We start from the raw sequence: 13,941 nt of genomic DNA on the forward strand, positions 1-13,941 counted from the left end.
TCTCTTTCTCTTTTTATGGCAGGAGTTTTGTAAACACTGTTTGTTAAATGAAACAATTTTAAGCAACCCATGTGCCAATCAAGAGCCAACAATAGCTGCAGTATAACACTGCCAAGATCCGAGAATAAACCACAACAGCTGGAAATTATAAACAGAAAAATAGCTGGATGGGATTAAAAATGTATGTATATATTTCTTTAAAGATATTAACTGAATACAAAATCCATTGATAAGATCACATGACCAAGTAAATCCCTAAAAGCTAAGAAGTGATTAATAATGAAACAATGTTCACATTTCAATAATGACAAAGAGCACCTTAGGAGTGAAACTGAAAAAATATAGTGAGAATTAACTTAATCCATGAGGAATTGATTGGATAATGAGGAGTCAGGTGACAGGTGGCTGGAGAAAGAGAGTTGAGAAATACAGAGGGATTGGGAGGTCACATATAATCCACGGACACAGATTGGTAACATGATATAAACGTGTAATGCAGTCAGAATGTGAAAGAGGGCCAAAGGAGGGTGGATATTAATCGTACTTTACTGGGTTCAACTGAGATGGGTGGGATTTTTGACCTCATCAAAACAATACCCTAAAGGATTCACACGAACTTAAAGTCCAAATATGCAATTTCTCGTTTCAAAAGAGTCGAACTAACATAAGGCTCTGTATTGCATTTTCAAGCACATTGTTGATACAGTGAGTAATACTTGACCAAACCTTGACTTTTGGATTATAAGGAGTAGGCCTATACACTAAAGCTTAACTATTTAAGACCTGTCATGGCAACAGTATCGGTGCAGGGACATTTTATTTTAATTAACTGTGCATTACATTTGCAAATCATAATAATATTATAACAATTTATGATTAATTAAATATAATACTAAACTGTACAATTGTTAATATTCTGAAATGTCTTAATGACGTATTCAGCCTAAAAAGGCGACCTCCGAAGTATGCAGCCCTCCGTTTGAGATCACTGCCAATCATCTCTCATCTTTAAACGCAACTACGTGATACCGGATTTGGACCAATGAGATTCCACTATGGGTGAAGCTCCCGGTTCCGGACCAATAATATTACACTTTAAATTTGGCTGGAGCGATGCGACATTGTTATTAGTACAAAATAAAAATACCAGAGATGATTTAATGTTTTTTAATGTTTGTCGCTTTATCCTGTCAGATAGTTGGTAAAGAAATATCCGCTATGAAGTTACTCTTGAATTGACATGCAACAGAAAAGTGGATTCTGGAAAAAACTCCGAGAAAATGAATGAACATAATAAAAAATGAAAAGTCGTTTAAAAGAAAATGTCCCAAAAGAACACCAGATGGTGCGATTTGTCGGGTATGGTTTGGGGGGCAGAGAGGATATTTAATGGTGTATAATCCGCTCTGATGTCACTGTATGCTGAAGGAGGGGTCTGGGATCCGCTCGCCTAATCCCAGTGTGTTGATAAGAGCAACCGACGAAGATGAAAGCAAACCGAAGAGCCCTCCTTTATCGCCTGTATTCATAACAGGTAAGCAGCCGTGCTATACAATAAACGATGCTGTGAACAGATGTGTCTATAGGTCTATACGCCTTTTACTGACTGTATCTGATTGTACTGGAGGTGCACCTGCCACATACATCCATTCATTGGGGATGGACGTCTGTACCAGCACCATAGCGCAGGCCCGTTTCGTTACAGAATAACACGCTTTTAACTTTTAGTAGCGTGAAAGTCGTCAGATAATGTCTTAAAATCGGTTACAATTTGTGTTTCAAAGTGCAAATAGTTTTTTTTTAAACAAAGCACAAGTTTACCGCGTAGAGAGGTGAATGGCGCTATATATGCTACCTGTACGAGAGACCACTGTGCCGCAGCGAATACAAATGAATCAATAATCGTAAATCGTAGCCATTTGTAAGATACAATAACGTTACGTAAAATGCGATTAAATGATTTTTTTTCCTACTGTCATGATGAATACAGATAGACATTGTTGCTTTTTTAAGAATTTGGTATAATTGCGCATTAGGTGATACGAATATTGTACGTAATATTTGTTATTGTTGCATTATTACCAATATATAACACAATTAACCAATTTAACCTGCTGTGCAATAATAATAATAACTTTTATTTCTCATTTTAAAAAGTATTTAAAAATAAATAAATGATTTTTATTACAATTAACCAAATATTAATATGTTACTTTACTGTATAATTTATAAAACATATGCTTCCTATATTGTGTATAATTTCACTTTTGACTGACTGTAAAAAGTGACAACATTTGTTACATCCAGTGCAGCACATAAACTGAGTTGATGCACTCTGTAAACAATAGGCCTACAATACGAATAAAAGTGGATCTCTTGTTAATAGGGAGGTAAATCCCTTGGCTTTGGGTTTTCATGGGAGGTTTGACAGATGAATTTGCTGAACTCCAGTACTGGTGAAGTATGACGACTGCCCACAGTGAGGCCATCTGGGACCGAGCCACTGCCATGATGAACTAGCTCTCTGTACAGCAAGACAAAACAGTTTGATACTGTGATATTATACAAGCTACATTATTTAATTGTTCCTGTAGCTCAATTGGTAAAGCATTGTGCAATGCAAAAGGTCATGAATTTGATACTAAGGAAACACGTGAATAGCTTAAATGCACTGTGTTTGTCAAACACATTTAATGTAAATGATTAGAAAGTCAGCTGGATATAAAGCATATGTTAGGTGAATATTGGCGATGTGTGATTTCAATTTCTGACCAGACTCTGTTTATCTCTGTCGTCCCTCTCATTATTCTTGTGGTGAATTATGATAAGCCATATTGTGAGTCATAAAGTTTTAAAGATGACTTCTATGAACATTTTAAAGATTAAATCTTTACTAAAAATACAATGCTATTACCATGTTTTTACACATGATGTCATAGTGAACATCCATATCATGATGTACATCAAAGTAGTATTTACCAATACAGTTGAAATTTTCAATTTAAATGTATTTTCTATAATCCTGTTCACAATTGTGTGTTATTGCAGCAAATCAGCCTTACAGTAAATATAGAGTAGTAGTACAGGCAAATACATTATAATATTACATTTATATTAATAGTAGTATTAAACAAGCCTTTTATTTTTCATAAAATGTTTACCCTAACAGTACTAACTGTAAAAAAAAGTTGTCTGTAGGATTGTAATTGAAGGTTTATTTTGTAGTGATATTAAGCAAATATGCATTGCATACCAAAAGGTATATGATTTAAGGTGTGTGATACCAACTACCATAATAAAATTGTCCAAAAAAGCTGTCCCTGCGGCAGAAACCTTCAAAAAGGTCCTAATATGGACCATTTACATACAGATATGCATACATTTGGTAAAATAAATACTTTTGAGGTGCTAATATGCATGTTTGAAATACTAAAATGCACTTTGAGGTACTATGCACTCTTAGCTACCAATATGTACTTCTGTTCTGAGATACTTATATGAACTCTTTAGGTGCAAAGGTTTATTTTTTGGCAGGGTACCACCTCTTTGACAACTATGGGCCATTTTGTGTCCTTGTAGTTGTCTGTAACATCGTAATCAGAATGTTAACTTAAAGGCAACATACCATGAAAATCTGACTTTTTCCATGTTTCTATTTGTCCCCAGTGATTATATTAACCTAGAAAAATGTGAAAAAGAACAACCCATTAACTTAATTTTGGTAGACCATTCCCTGCAAGCATGAAATTTGAAAATTGTCTCCCCTTGTGATGTCAGAAGGGGATCTTATTGTAATAATACCACCCCTTTATCCCAACCACCGCACTGCCATTTAGTGCAGAGAGAAAAAATTATTGACCGCACAATTAAGTTTCAATTTCAATAAACCACTATCATTGTGATCAGTGTTTGCTTTTCATTAGCTCATTTGTATTTTAAAGGACACACCCAAAACGGCATTATTTTTGCTTGCACTTACAAAGTGGCAATTTTAACATGCTATAATAAATTATCTATATGATATTTGGAGCAAAAACTTCCCATAAGTACTCTAGGGACACCAAAGACTTATTTTACATCTTAAAAAGTCTTGTGAAATGTTCCCTTTAATAGCGCTAATAAGTAAATATGCATATTCAATTAAAAATAACTATAAAATAAACTGTTTGAAGAACTCAATCAAGAACTTAACCATGGTGTTTACTTTGTGTCATTCAGGCTATTCTGAAGCATCTAAAGAATGATCAGTGAGTGGGCAGAGTCATGAGCCATAGGGAGGAGCCAGATGAGGTGGGTCCCAGGGGTCCTCCCCCTCACCGCAGCAAGCAGCCTAATGGGACTTCCCATGAGGGAGGTCGAGCCAGATGGAGGCCATGTCAGCTCCACAATCCGGATGCAGAAAGCCAAGGCCACCATCACCACCATCATCACTATCATCAACCAGCCAACCAGCAACAGTCTGGATCTAGCCGAGCTCCACCGCGTCATTGTAGGCGGCATGTTCCCGGTCAAGCACAACGCAGGCGGACTGAGAGTGTAGATACAGAAGCAAAAGCTGGCCAACAGCCCAAGCCGGAGGCGTCAAGACACCATCGGAGCAGATACAGACAGCAGCACAGAGAAGAAGAACAACAGGCAGTCAACTCTCCTCCAAAAGATCAACCTTTAGAAACTGTGTCTCCGGAAGATTCCTCGCAAGAACTGCTGACCCCTTCTCCTCAGGGTGAACCAATCACTGATAAACTGAATGAAGACAGCCCAGATGCACAAATTGCTCACGATCCAGATATAGAAGAACCAGAGTCTTCAAAGCAACTGTTGGAGGAGAAGGTGCAGTGTGAAAAATCAATGTTTGGCGAAGAGAATAAGGAAGACCAGGATTACCCCAAAGAAATACCTGACCGAGAGGAGGATTGCGGCACAACAAAGACTACAGCTTCAAAAAGTAACTTTCATCCTGAAAGCAAAAGAAGCAGCCCACTAAGAGTAGATGTTCCACCATTCGCCACCAACAAACCTATTTTTAAGTCTCAGCGATCCTTCACTGAGTCACTTCGAATGTACAATGCTGAGCTGATGTCTAACTCTACTCATTTTAAGATGGGTAACACTCACACAAACAAAGAAACAGAAATTGATAGTAGATATCATGATGAAGACCACCAAGATGATCTTCCAGACTCTAGTCCTGAGACCTGCACTGATTCATACTCACAAATAAGCCCTGATTCACAACTAGAGACTCCAACGGAATATCAGACAGAATCTGAGGAGCCTCAAACCTTTGAGAGGACCCAGAGCACATCCATGGAGAAGTACGACAACCAGCATGACCCAAATGACGTTATTCAGCCTTCTTCAGTGGGCTCTAGGTTGCACCACTATGATGAACAGTCAGGAGATGAAGCTGAAAGCTCAGGGAGAGATAGAGTACAGGTCACGAATAGTTCAAGTTCGGTCAGTCTTTCACAGAAAGTTCTACCTCAACAGGAGCAATCTGAAACTACCCTCTTAAGTCTTTCACCTGACCAACAACTAGAAGCAGCAGGAGGACCTGACAAATCATACACTTCAACACAGCAACAATCAACAGAGTCTTGCAGGGTTGCAGGAGACGCTGTGTCTTTGGCCATTAAGGACATTAAGGAGGCCATCGAGGAGGTGAAAACCAAGGCTGTGCGTTCACCCTACACACCCGACAAGCCTACCGAGCCCGTGTGGGTGATGAGACAGGATCTGAGCCCCGTCGATGAGTTTCAACCTCCTTTTCAGTCATATCCAGAGTCCCCATCACAGCACTCAGAATCTTCTCCACAGAAAACGGTTAGTGATGGTTCTCTTTCATGGTTTCTAGACGTAATTGGACAAAATGGAACAAACTAGACTTACAAAATGTCTCAAAGATGATTTTGTTTAATGAGCACAGATATGAAGTCATGGAAACTTCTTATATAAAATCTCCTAGTTATGCTGAAATCTAAAATATTTTACAGCCAAGAAATTGCTTTTAGTGAAACGCACATGAAATACATAAATTTACACTGCAAAAATGAATCTCACTTAGCATTTTACACTTCTTTTCCTGTATTAATATCTAATGTTTTTTAATTAATTAAAAGGAATTTGTCTCTCGACCAAAACGCATCTTAATAGCAGTTGTAAAAATGTTATGAAGACACCGCTTGAATGCTGCCGCCTGAACAAGAGACCCACTGACTGTAGTGAAAGGGTTGGCTGGGTTACTTTTAAACAACAACGAAAAAAATGTAATCCTATCTTCATTTGTTTTTTATCATCTCTTAAATATTGTTAGGTTTTTTCAAAAATACCAAATTTTGAGCAAAAAGCTGAGATAAATGCATTTTTGTAGACGACTTTTGTTAGAGATTAGATTCAGAAGAGTCTTTACTGTTTTTGAATTCCGTGGATGCTTAAGTGTTTTACAAGTTGGGTAACAAGAGCCCCACCTAGTGGATAATAGTGAAAATATGGATTGCCGTAAAAACTCGTCATTGGTAGGGAAGCATTTTCTCTTAATTGACGAGATAACTCATCAATGACAGTGAAAGATTTAATATACTATCTTGGGTCATTTTAAGTATCAAGTAAATGTACCGGTATCTCAGATTTTTTTATATTTATGATGAAAACAAGACAAAAAAGTAAAGCAATAATTATTTTTTTTGCAGTGAAGGAACATAATTATGTTTAAGTAGTTCTCCTTAAGTTTATTACTGGTTTTATACTGTAAATAATCTCATATATCAAATGATTCAAATCAAGTTATCTGAAAAGACCATAAATGATAATCCTGCAAATGTAAACTATTACATATAGTACACAAACACCGGTTCTCTTCATTTTCATAGGCTCCAGTTCAAGATGTTGTTCTTCCTGTGGGAGCAGAATCCTCCAGTGTTCATCATCATGACCCGGACACAAACACGATTCCCAACATGCCAAGTGAAGAGGTAATACTTGACTAAGACTTGGTATAGGCTATGTCTTACACTTTTACTGTAAATGTAACTATATTGTGTTTTTGGTTCTCAGCTGAGGAGAAATTTGGCCTCTTTCCCTGCATATGTTGATGGTAAGTTTAAGCATACCAACCTCAAAAAATATTTCTCTAAATAGGAAAATTCTGTTTTGTTTAGTCACCTTTACGTTACTCATAACCTCTATGAGTAATGCTGAGTTCAAACCGCACGATTTTCAAAGTAGTCGGGTCACAGATCTTTTCACACTGCATGACTATCTGGGGTAGCATTCAGTCGGTGCTGTGTCGACACTGCACGATTGATTGGCGACAGGGGGTTTCAAACTGCATGACTTTACCACAATAGGAAGAATCGCCGACAATTTTGTCCTGATCTGCAAACTACATCTCACAAACAAACACACTCGAGTGACAAGGAAACACGCAAGTGTGTGTTGACTAGGGGTGTACTGGATCGCAGTTGATCCATGATCCATACAGATCACGACCCACGGTTCGGCTCGCATGGGATTTGCAGATTAATACGCAGACTTAAATAGGGAAAGTTGATCATTTACATGTGTTTCAAAAGCTTGGTATTGTTAATACTCAAGTGAATTTAAACAATTTAACCACAAAAATGTGCTAAAGTCAGCAGTTTCTGTACCCACAGATGCACATGCGTAATTAGTAATTTGTTTAAGCGCACTCAAAAGTGAATACTGTACATGTAGAGACGCGTTTCAAAATCCAAGCAAACATAAAATCTTTTAGTTCTTGATACAAAATGATCTTGAAATACCACAGTATTCTTTCTCTAATAAAAACATTGGTTTATGTCTTAAGTGTATGTAAAGATTAGAGGCAGAAACCAGGTTCGTGCTTATCTTAAAGAGACTGTAACCTCAATTATCCTATTTAAGTCTGTGTCATTAATGTTAATCAAACTATCCAGGACAAAAAGAAAATCACTTCTGTAGCTTTTAAAACATAATAATTATATTTAATTTATACAATAAAGACAGTGTTTTAATCATTTGATTTGATTTTTTATGCTAATTTTAGCTCTTTACTTAATATGCAACTTAAGTAATTTCTTTATTTGTTCTTATTAGATTTTCCCACCCCTTTTTAGATTTTCCCACCCCTTTTTCCAAAAAATTATCTGATCCGTGCCTCAAAAAAAACGCAATGTGATACGAACTGTGAGTTTTGTGATCCGGTACACCCCTGGTGTAGACAGTGTGTGAACACAACCACCCTAGAATAAAACATTCATCACACTTTTATCCTTATTAAACCAAAGCAGATTCTCTTGTTATTGTGACTTCACACTGAAAGCTCCGCCCATGGCAACTGATTGACACGCCTGCATTAGCATAGTTTCTGCCCTCATGGAGTTATACACTGTCTGCCATATCTCAATACTGAGATACTAGTGTCTCAGACAGTATTTACAAGAATCAGATCTTTTTTAACTAAAAGCGCTCACTGTCTCTTTTGTTAAGAGAGTGAGGAGCAGTTGTTCATATGCATTTAAAGCTACAGACACAAAAAATGATCTGTGGGGTTTTTTAATCTAAAACGGCACAGACAGATTATGGAAACACATGAGAATTATATTACATGTTTCCTAATAAATAAATTCTAATCTATTAAACATTTTATACTTTCCTTTGACTATGAGATGTTTAGTCAATAAATATATAGATAAAGATTATTAATAGGTAAAATATTACACTATTATATATATTACACATCTTAGATAGAAACGACCCTTAAATGAAGAGTGACATGACAGCACAAGTTTTACATTACATAGAGAATTGGCAATAATACAATGAACAACGGTGCAAAAATATTATTATTAAGTACATCTTAGCACAATACAATTAAAAAAAGTAAAATAATGAAACTTGAGATTTCAAAGAAAGAAGTCATACAGGTTGAAGCTACATTAAATTGAGTAACTGAAGACAGAATTTTACATTTTAGATGAAAAAATCCTACTTATTTTTAGATTATTAAACTATACAAGGAAATTTGTGCCTGTGGAGCAGATTGATGTTCACTTTTCTTTATTTTCTTTGATATGATTGACTGTTTCTCATAGTTCCTGGCCCATGTGACCCTGAGGATTTGATTGATGGCATCATTTTTGCTGCAAACTACCTTGGTTCCACCCAGATGCTGTCAGAACGAACACCCACAAAGAGCGCACGCATGCAGCAAGCCCAGGAGGCTATGACCCGCGTCCGGGTGAGAATCACACTGATATATATATATATATATATATATATATATATATATATCAGAGTTTCCTCTGGTGTACAGTACTAATTATTCATCTGTCAATTTAAAACACGTTTGAACATGTGCTATACACACAAACCCTCGCTTTGCTGGTTTCATCTAATTTCATATAAGGTTAAAGAAGAAAAACAATTCAGCCATCTCTGTGTTAACAAATAGATCTGAGTGACAGCTGGCTGATTCTGAAAGTCAGATTTTGTCTCTGGGGCTGCAGTGGATGTCATTCTGATCAGAGCTGAGGTTTAAATCTTAAGCCTATCACAATGCGAGAGACTCCTTACCATGACATCCCACCCATCCTTTACCCCCTTTGCCACGCCGTCCTATTTTGTTACAACACCACCTCCAAACCAATCACGTCGTGTCTGAGACCCCCTTTATGTTTGTTTGTTTGCATGCTTTCTTTGACCATTTTGTTTTTATTTTGTCCCTAACCGAGCAGACAGCCCAGAAACAGGCCAAAATTCGAAAAAAGGTACAGTATCTGTTCCAACGTGTTTAGAAGGACAAACACATCTGTGTCTACACTATCGTATTTTCTGCTTTTTTACGCAGTTTTATTTAATGTTTAGTTTGGTTTAAAAGTAGAAGATGATTTTAAATTGATAAATCTCTCTTACCGATCACATCTAGAAAACAATGTGCTATTTTTGGAGGAATAACCGCTTTCCTTTCTTCATGGCATCAGCAGGATACAGAGAGCGGGGCGGCATCAGAAGTGGATCTGTTTATATCTACGCAGAGGATCAAAGTGCTTAGTGCTTACTCACAGGTACACTTTAAAATCACTTTATGCTATGAATTGTCTTGCAGAACTAACATCAATAGAAGTCTGGCCAATTTAAAGTGTATTTTAATCTTTATTTTAGCAGGACACCATGATGGACCATCCGCTGAGGACCATCTCCTACATAGCTGACATTGGCAACATGATTGTGCTGATGGCACGCAAAAAGATGATTCGCTCTCAGAGCGCTCAGGAGAACCTGGACAGCGTCGAGACCCAACACGAAAACCCGGCGCAAGACAGCCAGCGGCAGTACAAGATGATCTGCCATGTTTTTGAATCAGAAGACGTAAGTGTGCGATGTTTTTACTTCGTCCTTCACGAAATGCTGTTGGTAATTGATCTTGATGCAGTTTTATCTCTGCGCCAGGCTCAACTGATCGCTCAGTCCATTGGTCAGGCCTTCAGCGTTGCTTATCAGGAGTTCCTGAGAGCCAATGGGATTGACCCTGAGGACCTGAGCCAGAGAGAGTACAGTGATCTGCTCAACACTCAGGACATGTACAACGATGACCTCATTCACTTCTCCAAATCAGAAAACTGCAAAGATGTAAGTTTTACAGCACTACAATGTTACAGTAACAAAAAACTGCTGAAATTTGATCTAGTTAACATGAAAAGCATAAAAATAAACGGGCATTTTATGGCTGTGTCAGGTGTACATAGAAAAACAGAAAGGAGAGATTTTGGGCGTGGTTATCGTGGAGTCCGGTTGGGGTTCGATTCTTCCCACTGTTATCATCGCTAGCCTGATGCACGCTGGACCTGCCGCCAAGTCTGGAAGACTCAACATCGGTGATCAGATCATGACTGTTAATGGCACCAGTCTGGTTGGACTTCCCCTATCCACATGTCAGAGCATCATTAAAGTATGTTTTCAGTTCTTCTGCAATGTAAATTTTTAGCTAACACTTTAGCTACAAAATCAGATGAATGGGATTCTGGGATTGTCTTATCCATAAATGATATGTGCGATGCTACTTTAGAATTATGTTAAAATTAGGTATCTTACATAGGGGCATAATGTTTATCCCTTTATACCAGACTTTCAAGTCTACACTGCAAAATATATGACTTTCTTACTTAGTGTATTTGTCTTGTTTTCAGTAAAAAATATCTAAAAATTATTAAATTAAAATGTATTTTCTTAATGAGCAAAATGACCTATGAAAATAAGTGGTTTTTAGACAAAAAATATAAAATGTAAGCGAATTTGTGCTTAAAACAAGCAAAAAAAATCTGCCAATGGTATAAGAAAAAATTTATTGAATATTTATGAAAAAGTAAACTTATTTCAAGATTTTTTTGCTTGTTTTAAGCACTTATTTACTTAAAGTTTATATTTGTAAAACTATAAAAATAGACTTATTTTCCGAGGTAATTTTGCTCATCAAGAAAATACATCTTAATTTAAGAATTTTTTGATATTTTTACTGAAAACAAGACAAAAACTCTAAGTAAGAAAGTCATTTTTTGCAGCGTAATAGGTCTACACTGCAAAAAATTAAAGTTAAAAAAGTATTTTTGTCTTGTTTTCAGTAAAAATATCAAAAAATTCGACCCAAGAAAATAAGTCTAGTTTTTAGACCAAAAATATACAATTTAAGTTATTTTGTGCATAAAACAAGCATGGGGTAAGCAAAAAATCTTGAACATTTTTCTTAAACACTAAATTCAAGAAAAATTCAAGAAAAATGTGCGTATCCCATTGGAACATTTTTTTGCTTGTTTTATGCACAAAATCACTTAAATTTGATATTTATGGTCTAAAAACTAGACTTATTTTCTTGGGTCGTTTTGCTCATCCAGAAAAAGCATCTTATATGGCTGCATTTTTTTTTATCTGTCTTCAGGGACTAAAAGCTCAATCCAGAATCAAGATGAACATCGTCAGGTGTCCTCCTGTCACCATGGTCCTCATTCGCAGGCCAGATCTGCGCTATCAACTGGGCTTCAGTGTACAGAATGGCATTGTGGGTACTGATATCAAATGTTTATGCTATGCTGTTTGTACTCAGTTTATGGAGCTTGATAGCGTTTTTGTTTTGTTCACAGATTTGTAGTCTCATGCGAGGGGGGATCGCAGAAAGGGGAGGGGTTCGTGTTGGGCACCGCATCATCGAGATCAACGGTCAGAGCGTAGTGGCCACACCCCATGAGAAGATTGTACATATTCTGTCAAATGCGGTGGGAGAGGTAACGCACACTGAGGTTTTAAAGTTGTAATATCAGATGGGTGATTCTCGCGAAATCCAGATTTAGAAGGAGTCATCAGAATTTTTAAAACGCCCTTGAAGCCAATTTATTTTTTGCACATATAAAATTAAGGTCTGAACTTAATAACCACTATTTTTAGAGGATTTAAAAATATTTCCTATAGAACTATTTACATTTTTTAGATTATCATTATCAAAAATTATCATTACCGCAACATGATGTTACATTAAATATACACATTTACAAACATGCTTGCTTACCTGGTAGCCATCTTGAGTGTCACAGTCAATTATGTCCCTTCCAACATTTTTGTGGAAAATGTTAGTTCCTTGAGGGCTTAAACAATGATAGAAAATTGTTGCGGAGGATGAGAAAATTGGTCTTGGACACATTTATACTCCTTATTATTGTCTTTACATTTACCAATGATCACCAAACACCACATGTTTCTTTATTGTAAATGTTTATAGTATAACATGCACTGAAGCTTTTTATTTTTTAGATTTTTTTATTTATAAATATTTCCATGTCAAAGAACCCAAATCCGATCATGGACATGTTGTGGTAATGAAAAATTTCCTCTTAAATGTGGAAAAAAACAAAATTGGTTTATATGATGTCATTTGAAATCATGTGCAAAATAGTATGAAGAGATGTTTGTAACTGTATGCTTCTTATTTTGATAGCATTTACTTTTTTATAAAAATGTTTCATGATGTCTAATTTTGTGAGAATCACCCAGGTGTGCCTAGAATGTGTCTGTGAAGTTTTAGCTCAAAATACCCCACAGATTATTTGTTATAGCAAAAAACATGTTTCCATGTGTGTACCTTTAAATGCAAATGAGCTACTGCTCCTCGCTCCCTTACCAACAGACAGTGAGCACTTTCGGTTAAAAATAGATCTGATTTCTGGAAATACAGCCTGACATAATGGTATCTTTAGCTGCAATGTGCTAACAAACAAATTAAGAAGAAATCTTAGCATTTAAAGTGGGCAAATATGTAAACATTGGTTAGACAGTCGGATAGCAGAGGCATTTCTAGGCTGTCTAAAATAAAGCTGACACAAAATATTATGTCCGTCGGAGATTTTAAAGTAAGTTGAATATTATAATCAGTTCTGATGTGGTCTTTATATTTCCTCAGATCCATATGAAGACGATGCCTGCAGCTATGTATCGACTGCTCACTGCCCAGGAACAACCCGTCTACATCTAAATCTCTGCAGGGCTTCAAAAAATCATCATTACATATGCTGATTCATATTTATTTAAATATTAATATAAGAGTTTACATATTTATTTAACTGGATGTATTTATTATTCCATTAGCGTAGAAACCAAACCATTCCTCGATCATTTGACTTGCCTTAATCTCTTTGAGTCTGAACTGGTATTTAAAAGCTTACTATCAATCCACTGGCATTAGTTAAATGTGTTCAACCAAGTACCAAAGATAAATGAATGATAACCCATCACGTGCCCATCACACTACTGGACCAGAGAGCTGAATGACAGCGAGCACAGTGAGAGTAATGTTTGTTATAAATGTCTGTATTTTGTGTTGCTACTGTATGAATTGTTGCTGACACAGATATGAGCTGTAAGATTGCCATCAATAAACTAAATGTAAGGATGTTTTAA

At 36.4% G+C, this 13,941-nt stretch overlaps 1 protein-coding gene across 8 annotated transcripts; it reads left to right on the plus strand.

The window, feature by feature from the left end:
* The first annotated feature begins 1,404 nt into the window (after nucleotides 1-1,404).
* Nucleotides 1,405-13,941, plus strand: apba1b (amyloid beta (A4) precursor protein-binding, family A, member 1b). Of its 8 annotated transcripts, none has more exons than XM_065290246.1 (13): nucleotides 1,405-1,534; nucleotides 4,219-5,823; nucleotides 6,870-6,971; nucleotides 7,054-7,093; nucleotides 9,093-9,238; nucleotides 9,735-9,767; nucleotides 9,981-10,064; nucleotides 10,162-10,368; nucleotides 10,450-10,629; nucleotides 10,736-10,948; nucleotides 11,933-12,052; nucleotides 12,135-12,275; nucleotides 13,445-13,941. In XM_065290246.1, exons 2-13 carry the CDS (start codon nucleotides 4,264-4,266, stop codon nucleotides 13,514-13,516), a joined length of 2,898 nt encoding a protein of 965 aa, XP_065146318.1. In that variant the 5' UTR covers nucleotides 1,405-1,534; nucleotides 4,219-4,263; the 3' UTR covers nucleotides 13,517-13,941. The 8 variants fall into 8 exon arrangements, with proteins under 8 accessions (XP_065146318.1, XP_065146320.1, XP_065146319.1 ...); XM_065290248.1 differs by having other exon boundaries at nucleotides 10,165-10,368; XM_065290247.1 differs by having other exon boundaries at nucleotides 9,984-10,064.

The sequence above is a fragment of the Paramisgurnus dabryanus genome, chromosome 10, assembly GCF_030506205.2.
Source record: "Paramisgurnus dabryanus chromosome 10, PD_genome_1.1, whole genome shotgun sequence".
In the NCBI taxonomy this organism is placed as follows: Eukaryota; Metazoa; Chordata; class Actinopteri; order Cypriniformes; family Cobitidae; genus Paramisgurnus; species Paramisgurnus dabryanus.